At 46.8% G+C, this 15,253-nt stretch overlaps 1 protein-coding gene across 7 annotated transcripts in view; it reads left to right on the top strand.

Annotated features, from left to right (window-relative positions):
• The window catches only part of SERTAD2 (SERTA domain containing 2), a 78,870-nt gene extending 64,088 nt beyond the window's left edge, over nt 1–14,782 (top strand). For 6 of the 7 annotated variants that reach the window (XM_061356214.1, XM_061356220.1, XM_061356216.1 and 3 more), the window contains one exon: nt 13,534–14,782. In XM_061356214.1, the coding sequence (XP_061212198.1) occupies nt 13,538–14,482 (945 nt within the window). In that variant the 5' untranslated portion in view covers nt 13,534–13,537 and the 3' untranslated portion in view covers nt 14,483–14,782. Of the gene's footprint in view, nt 1–7,186; nt 7,301–8,452; nt 9,893–13,533 lie in introns of those variants that run through there. The other variant, XR_009725868.1, reaches the window with a different exon arrangement.
• Nucleotides 14,783–15,253: the final 471 nt, after the last annotated feature.

The raw sequence follows: 15,253 nt of genomic DNA, 5'->3' as shown, positions 1-15,253 counted from the left end.
TGCTCACTTTGCTGCTGGATGAGCTGAAGTCAAGCAAAACAGAATCCAGAAACGTGTGGCAGAGGTTTTGTGGAAGCAACGGGCCTGTGTGTGCTGTGGCTGTACAGCATCCATCACAGCAGGGTCCCTACCCTCAGTCTTGGGGCTGCATGAGAATGAAATGGTGTGTCATTGTGTGGAATAGAAACTGCACAGCGACCTTTGCTGCACTGATGGCTCCTGATGAACGTGTCATTGCAAAGTGGCCACAAGGAGCTGTGAAGAAGCACTAAATCTGCAGTTGGGAGATTCCTCCTGCACAGAGGGGAATTCCTGAGTGGGGAAGAGCTGATTTGAGGGGCATTTCCAGGGGAGAGTTGGGGCAGTCTGCAGGGGCATTGGGTAGCTGGTGGAACAGCCTCATCGGTCTTCAGAAGCAGCTTTACATCGTGATGAGGAGTAAGATGGATTGAAAGGACTGGAGGAGCTGTCACGTCACCAAACAGCAAGTTTTTAGTCCCTTCGTTGAGGGCGGAGACTCTGCAAGCTCAAGTGGGAGAGCAGCCACCACCACATCAGAGTGAGTGTGGATTCAGGCTGCTGCAGTGATATTAAAACCATGCTCAGAGTTCTGCGTTAGGCAAGCTCAGACCATTATTCTTCCAAATAAGGGGCTGGGTTCAGTACGCTGCCTGGTACGTAAAACTATAGGTGTTGCCATATAACATCTGAAGTTCCCAATCTGTATGGCATGATCAGTGTTTTGAGGAGCAGGGGGCTTAAAGAGGAATTTCTTGTTAATACTGCTCTGGAAATGAATTTTAAGTGGTATTGAATGACATGAGTCTCAAGTCTGTGTAATTATTAGCAGCCAAAGCCTGTTTACTTTGTTTTCACACCAGTAAGATGTGTTGGATTTCATCCAACGGCTTCTTTTTCTAGTGAAGTTAGAATAAAAATTGTATTCTTAATAAGGCAGAATACAAAGACTAAAGTGCAAATGTGGGTTGTTTCCTTTAAATGTTATTTTTAAAACTAGGCAGTATATGGGAATAGCAGAAGAAAGAAGTTCCCTTTTCAAAGGAACCCAAAAGTGGTGGAGAGATCTAAACTCACCCTCAAACTTGCTTGGATGATCTGTAACAAATTAGGCTGTTTTCTTGATCCTAGATGTTTCCATCCCCCTGGAAAACCCTTGTGCTGTGTGGGCCATGTGCACCTCTAATGGAAACGTGACAATTATCAGCTGTTTTCACACAGTTTCTTATAGCAGCCCGTAACATTGCTCTTTAAAAGTCTCCTGTCATGCCAGGCAATAAGGTTGAGTGAACTGCGCTATAGAAAGAGCCACCCATGATTGGAGGTAAACTATGCGGATATATGTTGGGGTGGAGGTTGAAAGGAGCGTGGAGGGCATATTTGAAGCAGACTGTGCAACTGCTACAGCAGGTCTGACTAGTTTGAGATGCCTAAAGGCAGCTTTGTCTTAACTTCAGGTAGCTGTGAAATGAAGTTTTAAAACCTAATTCAGAAATACATCATCATCTTCCGGTGCCTCCACAAACTCTTTACTTTTCATGTGTTTTTACAGGCACCGTTTCCCCCTTGGAAGAAGCATTTAATGGATACGTATACACGTGCATGCATATCATTTGCATAGGTTTTAAATACAGGTTTCATCAAGATAGGAGGCTGGCGTTCATGTGCAAACCACAAGGTCTTTTTTTCTTTAAACAGTGGTAACGTTTTGCTTTCTTGTTGCTCTCTGTGTGTGCATGTGAGAGAGAAGCCACTCCATTTAAGCCTTTTTGGCATAGGGTGATTTGTGGCTGGTTGTTCTTGTGCCTTCACCCATCCCTGTGTAGGAGGAGTGACTTACACTTTATTACTCTGTGCTGCGGTCAAAGGGATTTTGAGCAGGGTACTCTGCTGGCTGTCCCAGGGGTACAATAACCTGCTTAGGTTACCCTTCTGTGATCCAGCTCATGCTCTCCCTTACCCTCCTACTCCATCTGTTTGGCAGAATTGGCTCTTCTAAACAACCCTTCCCCTTTCCTCCTCTAACTAAAGTATTCCACAAATAACTTGTGAATGAGTAGAAGAGAGGGAATATTTTCTGTGTGTGTAATGTGCAATGTAAAGCTTCCTGTTGCTGCTGTGCTTCCCCTCTCTGGCAGTGGAACATACGTGATACATATGTGCTCTGGGGCGGGTCTTTTCTTAATTGTGGGGGAAAATCAGTGTAATACTATCTTGGGTGAGCTGAATGGGTTGTGCCTGACTGAATATGAAGCGAAGTTTAGGACATTTAGTTTCAGTTTCCTGATCTCTTCTCCTCTGTATTTTCCACTTTCAATTTCCAGAGTTTGTGGCTAAGCTTGTTCAATCTTAATTGACCTGTACAAAGCCTGCTTTGAAATACAGATTTAATACGTATGCTGTTAAAAAAACCAGCTATTTAAAAGGGTGTCCCCATATAAGTTTAAAAGATTTATTTGAGCATGTTTAACTTGCTGCACATGAAAGGTAGGTTGATCCCATGGTGGCTGTTTTGTCTACGGTATCGCTTTGGTTATAGTAGTTTTTATTGCGAAATCAAGCAGGTGCCATGAAAAACTGGACCTCTTTCAACTCTTAACTTGTAGCTGTTGCAGGTTGAGAATGGCTCAAGGCTGGCCAAAGTCCCCTTTATCAGTTTTCAGAAGGCTCCTTCGCAGGACGTGGAAAACAGGCGCTTGTTGGAATACAGCATGAGCTGGACTGAAGGGCCAACAGTTACCACCTTGTCCAACATCACTTAACACCGTCTTAGCAAACTTCCTTGTCAAACTTTTTTTGTGTGGTTTGTTTTCAGTGTGTGCTTTCTCACAGAATAGACTTCTTTGCAGGGCTGCCTTCACTTCATTTAAGCAAAAACATTGAAAGCAACTCCTATGCTGTATAAGTTGCATTATAAATATGCCAGGGAAACACCTTCCGTTTCTCTGCATTTAACTCTCAGTGGTGAGAAACTGGTTACCAAATAAAATCTGCAGCCCATAAGCTAAAATGACTTGTCATTGCTGGGATGTGTGTTGTGTTTAGCTGTATACATTTCTTTATAGAAGTGGTTTTTTCCTTTCCTTTTCTTCCCCCTGCCATTCGTTGCTTTTCAGTTTGACTGTGATAATTTATTCAGCACTGTTTTCAGAGCAATAACCTACTTTTTGGGAAACCATTCAGTTATTTCCACAGTAGCATGGGCATTCCCCCCCTCCCACCCCATGTGTTTGTTAAGGGTCTGCGACAAAGGGGAAAAACAAGGTATCTTTGGGGAAAAGATACACTTAAAGCAAGGACTCAATCCAAGTAATTATATGTATGTGAAAGCAACTCTTATTATACACAAAGGGGTCTCATCTCTCTTGGATGCATGCACAATTCTCATTAACCTTTGTAGGAATTATACACATCCAGGGAAGATGGGCCTACAATACTGAGTCCCTCCATCCACTAAAAATACCAGCTGTACGGTGACATGCGTGTGCCAATAGAGATGTCTTGTACAATACAACACAACACAGTGTTGCTGTAATCTATTGTTCAGGGCGACGGTGCAGGGGAGGAGGGGTGCCTAGCCGGTGTTGCTATTTCATCAGTCTCCCTTAGAGCCTGACCAGTAGCATCTTGTCATTACAGGCGTGTAATTTTAGCAGTGAAAAGGGAGCGTGTGTTTGCTAGCCTGTGTCACTTACTGGTGGCTGTGTGGCTCTTTCACATTGTTCTGAATTTAATTTACAAGTGAGGTGCCTCTTTTTAGCCAGTGCTTTTGCTGCGCTGATGCCTGCTGGCTCTGCAGTGGGAAGCAATGGAAGGCAGGCAGCCCTTGGCTGAATTGGGCCCTGGAGCGGTACACAGTCGTCTTAATTGCTGCTGCTCCACTGCTTGAAGAGATTATGGCTGTGGTTCTTCCAGCATGGAGCTGTATGCACCGGCTCTGGCGTGGCTCTTTGCCTGCTGGTGGGGAAACCTCATTGTGCTGTGATCCTGCTTGCGGGACCAGCATCTCCAGCTCCTGTGCAAGGAGGCTCAGAGTGCTGGACTTGTGGAAGGAAACCATGATACGGAGCAGGGGGAGCTTCCTGGCTGACCCAGGGAGGCTTGTGCATAGAAGCCCTCACATATTTTTCAGGTGACAACAAGCAGAATCTGCTGAATAGTCAGCTAATCATGTAGTAAAGTCAGAGGATCTGGCCTAGTGCTGTGCCTGGTTTTCTTTGCTGCAGCTCTGATTTCCTACTACCAATGCCCAGGTGTGTAATGCAGCTCCTGGTCCTTGAGCTTTTGATACTGGCAGCAGAGTTGCTTAGCCCGTGTGTACACAGCACAGGACAATTTGATGCATGCTCAGCAGGCTGCCACGTGGAGACCCAAACTTCACAATAGCCCAGCTCATTTGGGTGGTTCTCTGAAGAACCTCAGAGTATCAGCCAGGCTGTTGTGGTGACATGGGCACTGTTGGTGCGTGCAGTCATCCTGGGTAAGGCTACAAAGAGGTTTGGGCATCGAAGTTGACCCAAGGAGGGGGCAGCTTTGCCATCCTACCAAAAATCTCTCTTCCCCTCAGTGACTAACCCTAACAAACCAGCTCCTGGGAGTGGGAAGGGGGAATCCTGCACCCCAGTCTGGCTCAAAGCAGGTACTGCTGCGGTTGGTGGTCAACTGAGCTGCATCTCCACCAGGCCTGTGAAGGGCTGTGGTGGCATTAGCAGTTGTAGGCTTGTTTCATAAAGCTTCCAGTTAAGGAAAAGACCAAAAAGGGTAGGCTGGGGTCTTGTTTGCATTTGATGGCTGCTATGGTAAAGATGCTGATGAGAAGTACTGTCTGAAGCAGGACATGCGAGAATGACATTTTGACTGCTTGAGACCTTTGAGAGAGAAAGGTCTGGGCAATCCAAGCCTGTTCTTCCAGTAAAGACAACTGCCTTCCTGTACATGAATAAACCCTGTTTTGAATAAGTGTATGTTACAAAGCTACATCCCCCCTTGCTTTGTACAGAAAATACATTGTCAAGAGTTGCTCAGAGCTTTTGCTCTTCAGCCTGGCTCTGTAGCTTTCCACGCACAGGACCTGTGCCGTCTTGTTCGCCTTCTCATTCTGCCAGGGTAGTCTTTAATGGTTTAACAAGCTAACAAGTGCTCGACTGATTTAAACTTGCATTATGTTCTGCTACCCTGATAGAATTCCTAATATTATAAACACCCTTAATAACACAGCTATAATCTGGAAAACCTGCTCTCCTTTTTCCAAACAATTACTTAATGAGGCAGTAATTTATTCTAGGCTATATTTATTGGAGCCCATTCCAGCTTTATCAGACATACTCTGTTTGGTGTGCGCAGTTAGTCAAAAACATTAAAACTGCTCCACTTCTTCCAAGGGAACGTGTTACATTTAGCAAACTGACAGCATTAGAAGCTGTTTCCAATTTAATAGAAGCATATGTTTCCTGCAAGACTTAACACACTGCAGAGTCGGAGATTGCCTTAGACTGCGGCTTTGCCTTTTTTTAGCGTGGTAAAAGGGAGCTGGAAACCGAAGGCAGAAGTGGAGTTTGTAGTTGTGTTTTGGGGTTGTTTTGCTGGGTTTTGTTGTGCAGAGAAGCCTTCTGCAGGGTTTGTGCAGGCTGGGAGTTGAAGGAACTAGCAAGAAAGTGCAGTGGGCGGCGCAGGCAGCGCTCTCGCTCAGAACGCAGTTTCTGATCATTAACAAACAGCCAGCTCTTGCTTTGCCCTCTGGGCCTCAAATAGTACAGTATGCAACAAGGGAGAGCAGGCAAGGCACGAGGATGGAAACAGTAGGATCAGATTACAGTTTCAAAATATCGCTGGAACACGTTGGCTGGCGTTACACTATTGACTGCCTTTATAACTGCATTGCTTATTTGCTAGCGGAGGCTTCACCTTACTGCCTCATTAACATGGACACTCCTTCGGGGACGTGGGGATTCCAGGCTCCGAGCACCAAAGCCAACCCCTATGAGAGCTGCGTGACTTTAGGTGCTCCTCAGATAAGAGTCTGAGCTTCCTCTGGTGTGTCCTGCTTGCCAGGAGGTTTCCTTGCACAGTCCCTAACTAATTCCTGCTTAGATTGGCCTCTGAAAGTCACCCACTTATGGTTTCCCTCCTTTGGTTTGTAACTCAAGGCTAGAAAGGACCTAGGTCACTGAGCTTGCTGATTGCTCTCCCCCAGTCTTCACTTGTCAGTGCCTAAAGGCTGTGCTTCTGTAGGGAGAGGGAAGCTGCCTCACTTGCTAAATGCAGCAGTGGGGTGCTGAGCAGCTTTGCTTGCCTCTCTGCTTCTTCTGGAAGAGCCAGGGTCCACCCATCCACTGCAGGAGATGGGAAGAGTTAGGTCCCTATAAAATACATGTGAGAAATTCCTGCCACTTACAGTTCTGCTGGCACCAGCAGCCTTGCAGTGAAGGCTTGCGAACATAAAAACAATTCCCTGTACTCTCTGGAAGCACAGAGCTACCCAGGAGGCCAATTTTTTGATAGAGCTGTAAAGGAGACTTTTGTGAGTGCTTATTAAACCTCAGTCGGTTAGGAAAAAGCAGCCAGAATGAATATAAAATGTAAGTGTTGGGGAAAACAAACCTTGTAAATGGGGAACGTCTGAGCACCCCATCACAGCTCCGTTCCTCTTGTTTAGGATTGGGGTGTTGTTTTCTAGCTCATGCGTGCCCCGAGACCCAGTTCTTACCAGGCAGTGGTTGCCAGGAGTCGGCTCCAGGCAGGCAATATGGACGCGTTCTATTCGAACAAGTGAAATCTGCATCGGGTCCTGAGGAGAGCAGAAGTGAGAGGGGAGGAACAAAAAGCAGGCAGCAAACCCCAGAGCCCCCGTCAGCGCGCGCGCTGCGAGCCAGCTGCAGCACAGCAAACGTAGCCGTGCGTTGCTGCGCGGTACACGCTGTACTGGCTCCCAGGGATGCTGCCGAGCCAGGATTTAAAGACCCCAGTGTCAACAGAGGAAATCTCCAGGGAGGAGGGGTTTTCATCACGCTGTGGCTGTCGCCTCCCCAAGTCCACACTGCTGGTCGCCTCCAGCCCTGCAGTTAGAGCTCGGCACCTGGGCTGTTCAGCTTTCCTTGTGCTGGCGAGGCTGGGAGAGGGTGCCAGATTTATCCTGGCGTTCCCCTCCACTGTTTCTCTTCCTTTCCAGCGTTGAATGGGAGGAGGATGCCTGTGCTCTCGGAGGGCAGGCCAGCTCCCAGCTGCCAGGGCAGGTTTGCTGTGCTTTGCCAGGATCCTACAGGCCAAGGAGCATCATGCTGAGGTGGGTGAGCCGGTGGTCCTGCTCCAAGGGGGTCCTCTGAGATGCCAACCACTCTGCCATGGCCTTGGGGATGTGGAAACAGGCACAGGGAGAGAGAGAAGTTTGCCTGCCTAGCTCTAGGGGACACATACTTTGAAGTCATGGGGCTGGTTACAAGTGCTGGATCCCTTAGGCTGGATCCGACAGCACTGAAATGCCCCATGGCAGCCCAGCCTGCCTCTGCTAGCTAAAAGGGTCTAGCCCTTGTCTTGCAGGTTGAACCCAGTTGGCACAAAAGGCCTTTTAATTTTGGTCCTGCAGCTATCTATGCCAAATCCTGATCCTGCTGAGGTCACTAACAGAACACTCATTGACTACAGCTGGGGCAGGATACAGCCAGTGCAACCCTCAAGGATGAGGAGTGAGGGATGGAGGAGAGGAAAATAATACTTCATGTGCCAGAAGTGACACAGTGCATGATTTACTGGGTAGAGACTCTACAAAACCCTGATGTGAGGTTCATTTGCACCTGAGGTTTGGGAAACTTTGTTTTGGGAATGAAATTTGCAAATTCAGTACTCTCTTTGTGGTTCAGGAGGCTTTTATGGGGGGCTTTTGTGTTCCATTTTTTCTGTGCACATGTGTGTGAAGCAGTATTTTACTTAAATTCCATCAAGTCATGTCTCTGTCCTCTGTCCCCCCGCTTCAATTTTAATTACCCAAGATTTTGGAAAGTAACTGATTTAAACTCCATTTCTCACACAGGCCGGCGCCGTTCGCATCTGTCTGTCAGCACTGGGCAGTGATGGGGGCAATAGTGACCTGTGGATTCTAAGGCTTGATGCTTTTACCTTTTGGAGCAATGTGGTGTTTATTCTAAAAGTGAACCTCACTGTACTGCTGTTCATCCTTTAGACCAGGTGATAGGACTTACTAAAATCCGTTTTCTGCTGCTGTCCCTCTTGGTGTTCAGTTCCTCTTTCTTTTCACCCCTTCCTGTCTGCCTTGATGAGCAGGGAGGGACTAGTGGGTTGTGGAACTGAGTTCCAAGAAAAGCCCTCAGTCTTGAGACAAACTAAACTACTTAAAGCCTTTGAGTATTTACACTAAAAGGTATTTTTATTATTGGTAAGATAACCAAATCACTTTTACCCTTCATTTTTACACACCTAGTGCTTCCCTGTGGCAAGCTCCCGATCATTAAGGACTTCGGAAATAGTCCAGCAGAGACAAGGTATAATGTCCTAAGTACAACTGATAAATACATTACTTCTCTCACAGTGCGTGTGTACCTCTGTCCTCTAGAGAGTGAAGGATTCATCACTGAGTGGGCTCAGAGACATAGTCAGGCATTGCACAAGCTTTGCTGTGTTTAGTCAATGATGGGTGACTCCAGAGAGCCACCCGCTCCAGGCTGATTATCTCTTCTGTTGAGCCCCAGCTGTATTTTTTTCCCCAGCTCTGTCTGAAGAGGATGCAGGCCAATAACAGGCAGCTAAATGACACACAAATATATATTAACTTTTGTTTTTCAATTAAGAAAAGCCAACTCCCAGACAATGCTAGGGGATTGCTGGCTCTGAGGCGCGTGCAATCGCCCTAAATGGGCAAAAAAGCAAGTTGAAGCTTTCCCAGCAGCAGTGGTTCAGCTTTTGGGTCTGGGTCTGGCAGACCCGGAGCCAACTGGTGGGTAATATTGGGAAGATCTCCAAGCAACTCCCCCCACCCCAATCCCTGGATAAATGCAGTTTTTCCATTGCCTTTCATCAGCTTTCTGGTTCCACAGAACTCAGTAACATTGAAAACTAGCTTGCATACCAAAACCCTGCAACACCCTTTATTAAAACAACAACAAAGTGACATCCCATCCCAACTCTTTAACGCTTGGCCCCAAACTGATGCTTGCTGGGAGACAGATGGAAATACAGCACAAATACATCTGGCTGGGACTGCTGCTCAGCCAAAATGGATGCCCAGAAGACCCTCCATGGACATGACCATCTGTCACTGCCTGTCCAGTCTCGTGTTTGGTGGATTGTTGTTGGCCAACTGTCCCATTATGGCCATAAGACTTGGTAGGCCGACTCTGTCTTCTGCCATTTGGGAGAGTGTGGGTCTGTCTCTTTTTGTGCTGATCTTTGGCCAGCCTGATCTGTTAAGTTTGGTGTTTTCCTTTTCCCAGCAGGAACTTCAGCTGAAAAGGCTAGGAGCAAAGTTTGAGATGTACAGACCTGAGCTAGATCAAATGCTGGCGTGGTACAGCCTGACTTTGTAACCTTATTCAGTAGCTTAAATCTTACGTGTTAACACCTATCTCTTAAATGTATGCATGAAACTGCTGATTGAAGGAGAAAAGATGTTTGAACTGTAAAGAACAAACAGGCAACGTTGTCTTAAGCTCTGGTGGTCAGAAGCTATAAAACTCCTTTATGGATACCTGAAAGCAAGCCTGAAAGCCTGTCTGTTTTTACCAGCTCTATCAGTTGGTCTAAAAGATACCGCCTCCTTGCTACAATGAATAAAGTGATTTATGGAAACTGGAGGAAAACGTTTTAACAATTCCCCTTTGCACGCTGGAGGAGAAGGGAATAAACTGAAACTTCATAAAGCTGAGAGTCTAGTCGTGCTCATTTGAGTCCCCTCTATGGGGGTGTAAAACCCCCTTGCTTAGGCTGGCATCCTACTTTGCTCCTTTAATGGTTGGACCTGCTTCAGAGAGCGTTACTGGCGAAAAGGAAACTGAAAGCTGTGCTGAAAAGCTGATAGGTGACATTGGGAGTTGCCTGATGTATTTTATCTTTTGGAAGGACAAGCCCTGAACCAAGCTATGTGAAGACTGAGTAAGATGTGGAAGCTTCACAGTCGTACATACAGGAAACCTTGACTCATTTCTAAGCTTCCTGGAAAATGACGTAGTGAGAGGCTGTCATGTTTACTATAGCTCTGACTGATCAGCTTAAACAGCATCTTAACTACCAGCACCTCAATCTTTGATGCAAGTGGGTTCAGTTGGGTTCATCCAGAATGCTTGCTGATGAATAATACTAATAACTGATAATGATAACTCCTAGCAGAGGGAGCAGAGCGTGGCCATCCAGGTGGTCTGGTTCCTTTATCAGGGGGAAAAAGGGTTGCTTTTTATACATTCCTGGCAGAGCCTGACAAACTGAAGCTCTGATAGTCCCCAAGCAATCCAAAAATGTCTCCTTTAAATAGAGCACTGCGGAAAGAGCATTGCTATGTCTTTAGGACAGAGTCTGCCTTCTTTCAGGGGGAGGACGTAGCAGGAAGGGACAGAAAGCTCCTAGCTCTCCTTCTACCCATTGCTGGACTTGGGGGCAGGGGTTTCGATTCTTGGTAGCCTGGTGCTCCCATCCTTGCTCTGTCTGAAGTGACAGGGTGCATGTCCATCACGAACACCAAAGCCGCCCCTCGCACCCCAAACCCATATGCACAGCTCTGGAGTAGGCCATGCGAGCGACACTAGGGAGCAGAGAATAACCAGGCTTCGGCAGCACCCGAGATTCCAGGCGCGGGGATGGCTGGTAGCTGGCCAAGGAGCTTGGATGGCAGCCTACCTGTTCCTCAGCTCGCTCAGCTTGTTCCCTCCCCCCTGCCTTTCTTTCTTTAATTGCATAATATGCTAGAAAATGATCTGGATTTGGGACTTATTTTAGACCAGAAGAGGCTCACTTCACCCAGCCTCATTTTGGATTGAACAGCCAGCAAATGCTTTCTGAAGCCCTTTTCTGCATTGAGACCCTGGCTTCTTTTGCCCCTTTCTCCTGCTTCTCAAGGGCTCTTTGCTTTTAAATGTCTGTCAGCCGTTCTTGGGGAGGTTTGCAAGTCCTTAGCTACTTTTGCCTGTCTGCAGAACCAGTCTGTAATGATTGAGTTGGTGTTAGGCCTGAGTGGTGCAGATCGTTTTAAGGGAATTGGGAATTGTACTCAAATAAGGAAGGCAAATTTTGTCTCATGAATGATAGCTAGGCAATAACTGGGTAATAAAGCTCGTACGAGAGGAGTCAGATTTGGGGTTAAATATCTATTTGCCTGTTGCAGCTCCTCTCTGGGTATCTGGGGCTGGAAAGCATCTTCCATTTTATTTCCTTCTTTAAAATGAGACAGAAATCTTCATGCTACTGCATTAGTGTTTTGTTAAATGGAGGGAGAGATGCAGGGATGAACAGGGAGCTGTCTGGAATGCCAGTGACAGGGCAGCTGGGTTAATGCTCCAGCATCTCACCGTTCTACCTGGGAAAATGAGGGAAGCTGAATGTTTGCCCTCAGACATGGAAGCAGGCAGAGCCAGGGTGCTGCCCTACAATGCCTGCAATCCTGCCCCTGTCTGTGCAGGACTTTCCTTGGCTAATCTGATGTAGCCTATGGGATGGGCAAGTGAAGTGGGGTAACGGCCTCTGCTCCTTCTGGTTTGATTTAGATGCAATAAAACAGCTTCACTGGGAAACTGGGCCCATGCAGATAGAGGTGGGGGGAGAGGTGGAGGGATCCTGCCATCTCGTCAGCACTGAAGGAAGTCCCTGTCCCAAGGCCTGTGCTGCTTCACCTGTGTGATTGGGGCCATTTCACCACACCAATCCCTGGCTGCTTACTGGAGAAGGGTGGTGGTGTGGGGCAGAGGATTTCTGCCCCTAACACCTTCCTTTTCAGGTGTCACAGCACAACAATTGCTTCATTCATCGGTGTTTGGGGGGATCTTCATGTCACAAAATGAACGGTGACAAATTGAGGCTGGGACTGCTGTGTAGAGGAGCATTTCCAGGCGCCCGGAAGCATCCTGGAAGAGACGGCACCAGGGATTGAACTGCCCTACTTACCCCTAGCTCAGCAATTACTTATGATACGGGGGCAAGTTTGGTAAAATTCCCGTTGTTTCCTTCTTCAAAACCTGCCATCTGAGAAGGAGAAAAGCACACACATTTATGCTGATTTTTGTTCCTTAAAAAGCTCTCCACCATTCTTTTGTTCTCCAATGAAACCTGACATGGATGTAGCCCTGAGTGAGAAACACACTCTGATGGGGGGAAGCAAAGACAAATGGTGCATCCGGAGTGATGCATCCTTGCTGTGGTGCAAAGGCTATTATGTCTGTGGCTAGCAAGCTCCTGAGAGTCTTGCCAGAGGAAGCAAAGGCTGCTGGCATTGCCTTAGCCAGGCAGAAGCTGAGGTTTTCAAACACCATCATGTGAAAACGCTTCCCATATCCAGAAGAGCAGGGGGTGAGAGCACAGCCCTCTTTCAGAGCTGCCATTGTTTCATGCGCAGGTGGGGATGCAGAGCATCACCCCAGTGCAAGGGGCAGGCAGGTCCACACTCCCATATGGATCCACAGTGTGGGATCAGGGGTGCTCCTGGAGTCTGGTCCTTGGAGGGGGATGCTCAGGGCTTCAGGAGATGCCAAAATCATTTGAAGCTTTCTGAGGCAGATGCCCCTGTCCTCAAACTGGTACCCAGGCACCGACGGGATTGAAGGCCCTGGCTGCAGCAGCAGAGAGTAGTGCGGAGAATGGTCTTGGGGATTAGACTGAAAGACCTGATGGATCATCATCTTTGTCTGTAATTTATCTAATTCTGAGTGTACCAACTGCATTTTCTGCTTTAGTAGTTAAGTCCTTAGGCAGTCAGTTAAATAAACCCACAAGGTCTCTTATGCATATAGCTTGGTGTGCTGAAGTGTTCAATCTCCTGTCTTCAGCGGGGAGGTTTCTCTCAGTATATGACTGCTTGAGCCTTGCTCCCCTTTGTCCTGTGACCATGCTTTTGAATGACAAGGGAAATGCATCACAAGAACTTTGGTCTGTTAGGTTCGTGTTCCCAGGCATAGTACTGCATCAGTCAGGCAATTTAAAGGAATGTTCTATATACCATCTGTAGCTTGTGCACCAATGTACAGATACTTGGGGATCATACATTTAACATGTTCAAGAGGGAGGTTTGCTGCCAAGAGTGCAAGGGTTTGAGTTTTATAGATGCTGTTTGAATTCCTGCTTGTAACTTACCAGTGTAGTGGTGCTGAAGCATGGTGGACCAGAGCACTGTGTTACGGGGTCTGCTGTGAGTTACTTAGGATGACTGATTTCCACTTGTTTTAGGGGTAAGTAAGGAGGAGACAGAGTGGTCAATCTGTCTATACTCTTGTGCAAGGGAGTAGTTGGATTGGGATAGTGACTTGGGCAAGAAGAACAGGCTTCAGGCTTCGCTGGCTTCATCAGTCTTTACTCTTCTCCTTTCAGATATATGTTGGGGAAAGGAGGAAAGCGGAAGTTTGACGAGCATGAAGATGGGTTGGAAGGCAAAGTGGTGTCTCCCACTGACGGTCCCTCTAAGGTGTCTTACACCTTACAGCGTCAGACTATCTTCAACATTTCCCTTATGAAACTTTATAACCACAGGCCATTAACTGAGCCAAGCTTGCAAAAGACAGTTTTAATTAACAACATGTTGAGGCGAATCCAGGAGGAACTCAAACAAGAAGGCAGCCTAAGGCCCGTGTTCGTGACCGCTTCGCAGCCTGCCGACCCTCTCAGCGACAACTTCCGCGAGGCGCAGCCGGCCTTCAGCCACCTCGCCTCCCAGCCCCTTCTCCCCACTGACTTCGTAAGCACTATGCCCCTGGAGTCCTGCCTCACCCCAGCCTCTTTGCTCGAGGACGACACGTTTTGCACTTCCCCGGCTGTCCAGCACGATGGTCCCACGAAACCGCCACCTCCTGCTCTCCAACCAGTAAAGGACAGCTTCTCCTCAGCCTTGGATGAAATCGAGGAGCTTTGTCCAGCACCTACCTCCGCAGAGGCAGTAGCAGCCCAAACAGCAGCCGATGACTCTAAGGACCACCCCAGCGAGTCCAATGTCCCAAAGCCTGAGGGCCTCCCGGAGAGCAGAACGGCTGAATCCAAACTCATGGACTCCCTGCCTGGCAACTTTGAGATAACAGCTTCCACAGGGTTCCTCACGGACTTGACCCTGGATGATATCCTGTTCGCTGACATTGATACGTCCATGTATGATTTTGACCCCTGCACGTCTGCCACGGGGGCTGCCTCAAAAATGGCTCCTGTCTCAGCAGATGAGCTCCTAAAAACACTCGCTCCGTACAGCAGTCAACCGGTAACTCCAAATCAGCCTTTCAAAATGGACCTCACAGAACTGGATCACATCATGGAGGTGCTCGTTGGGTCTTAAAAGCGTAGAAGTATAGCAAATTTTTTGTTGTTGTTTTAATTATTTTAAGTACCAATATATACACTCGGTAGTATTTCCATAGTCCCACCCCCAATTCACAGCACTGTGCATGCGTCCTTGCTTGCCTTTTTGGAAGAGAAAAGGATCACACTAGTTTTTGCTTCAAGCAGAGTTGGAGTGCCTTCATCCATGTCTGACCACTTCTAATGTATTTTTGTTAAAGTGGTTCCTCAAGGAAGACCGAATATCCTGGGATAGGGAAGAGTATCTATTGTAGACAATGGTATGTTACTACAAAAAGATTAAAAAATGGGAAAAAAACTATGTCAAAGCTAAGCACAAGGATTATGTTGGGGAAAGCTGTAAATTGCATGTGCATATTTGTCTATTTTTTCTATAAGTTTTATTGCAAGAGGTAAAGAAAATTTTATTATTTAGATAATCTCAATACCATTTTAGCCCTGTCTAGGTTGACTTAGCAATTCAGCCTTTTGGAGGCATTAACCTGCTCCTCTTTAAGTGTTGCATTTACATGGCTGTTTAGAAACTGCTGCCCAAATTTATTTTATATTTTTGTACAGATTCTGCAGTTTATGATATTGTTTTTTCTAAAAAACAAATGCTGTTTATACACACAAAAAAAAAAAATAGCTATTTTGATAGGATTTGCTCACATAGTTCCTGCATAATTCAGATGTACAAGAACCACTTGTACTTTTATACAGAGTTGTAATGTTTTATATGTGTATGGTGCAAAGAGAAAATCAGATC

The sequence above is a fragment of the Neopsephotus bourkii genome, unplaced genomic scaffold, assembly GCF_033783945.1.
Source record: "Neopsephotus bourkii isolate Nb327-2 ecotype Australia unplaced genomic scaffold, CSIRO-AGI_Nbou_v1 NB_845, whole genome shotgun sequence".
NCBI classification, from domain to species: Eukaryota; Metazoa; Chordata; class Aves; order Psittaciformes; family Psittacidae; genus Neopsephotus; species Neopsephotus bourkii.
Note: the sequence above shows the minus strand (reverse complement) of the source record. Positions and strands in the feature narration are given on the sequence as shown.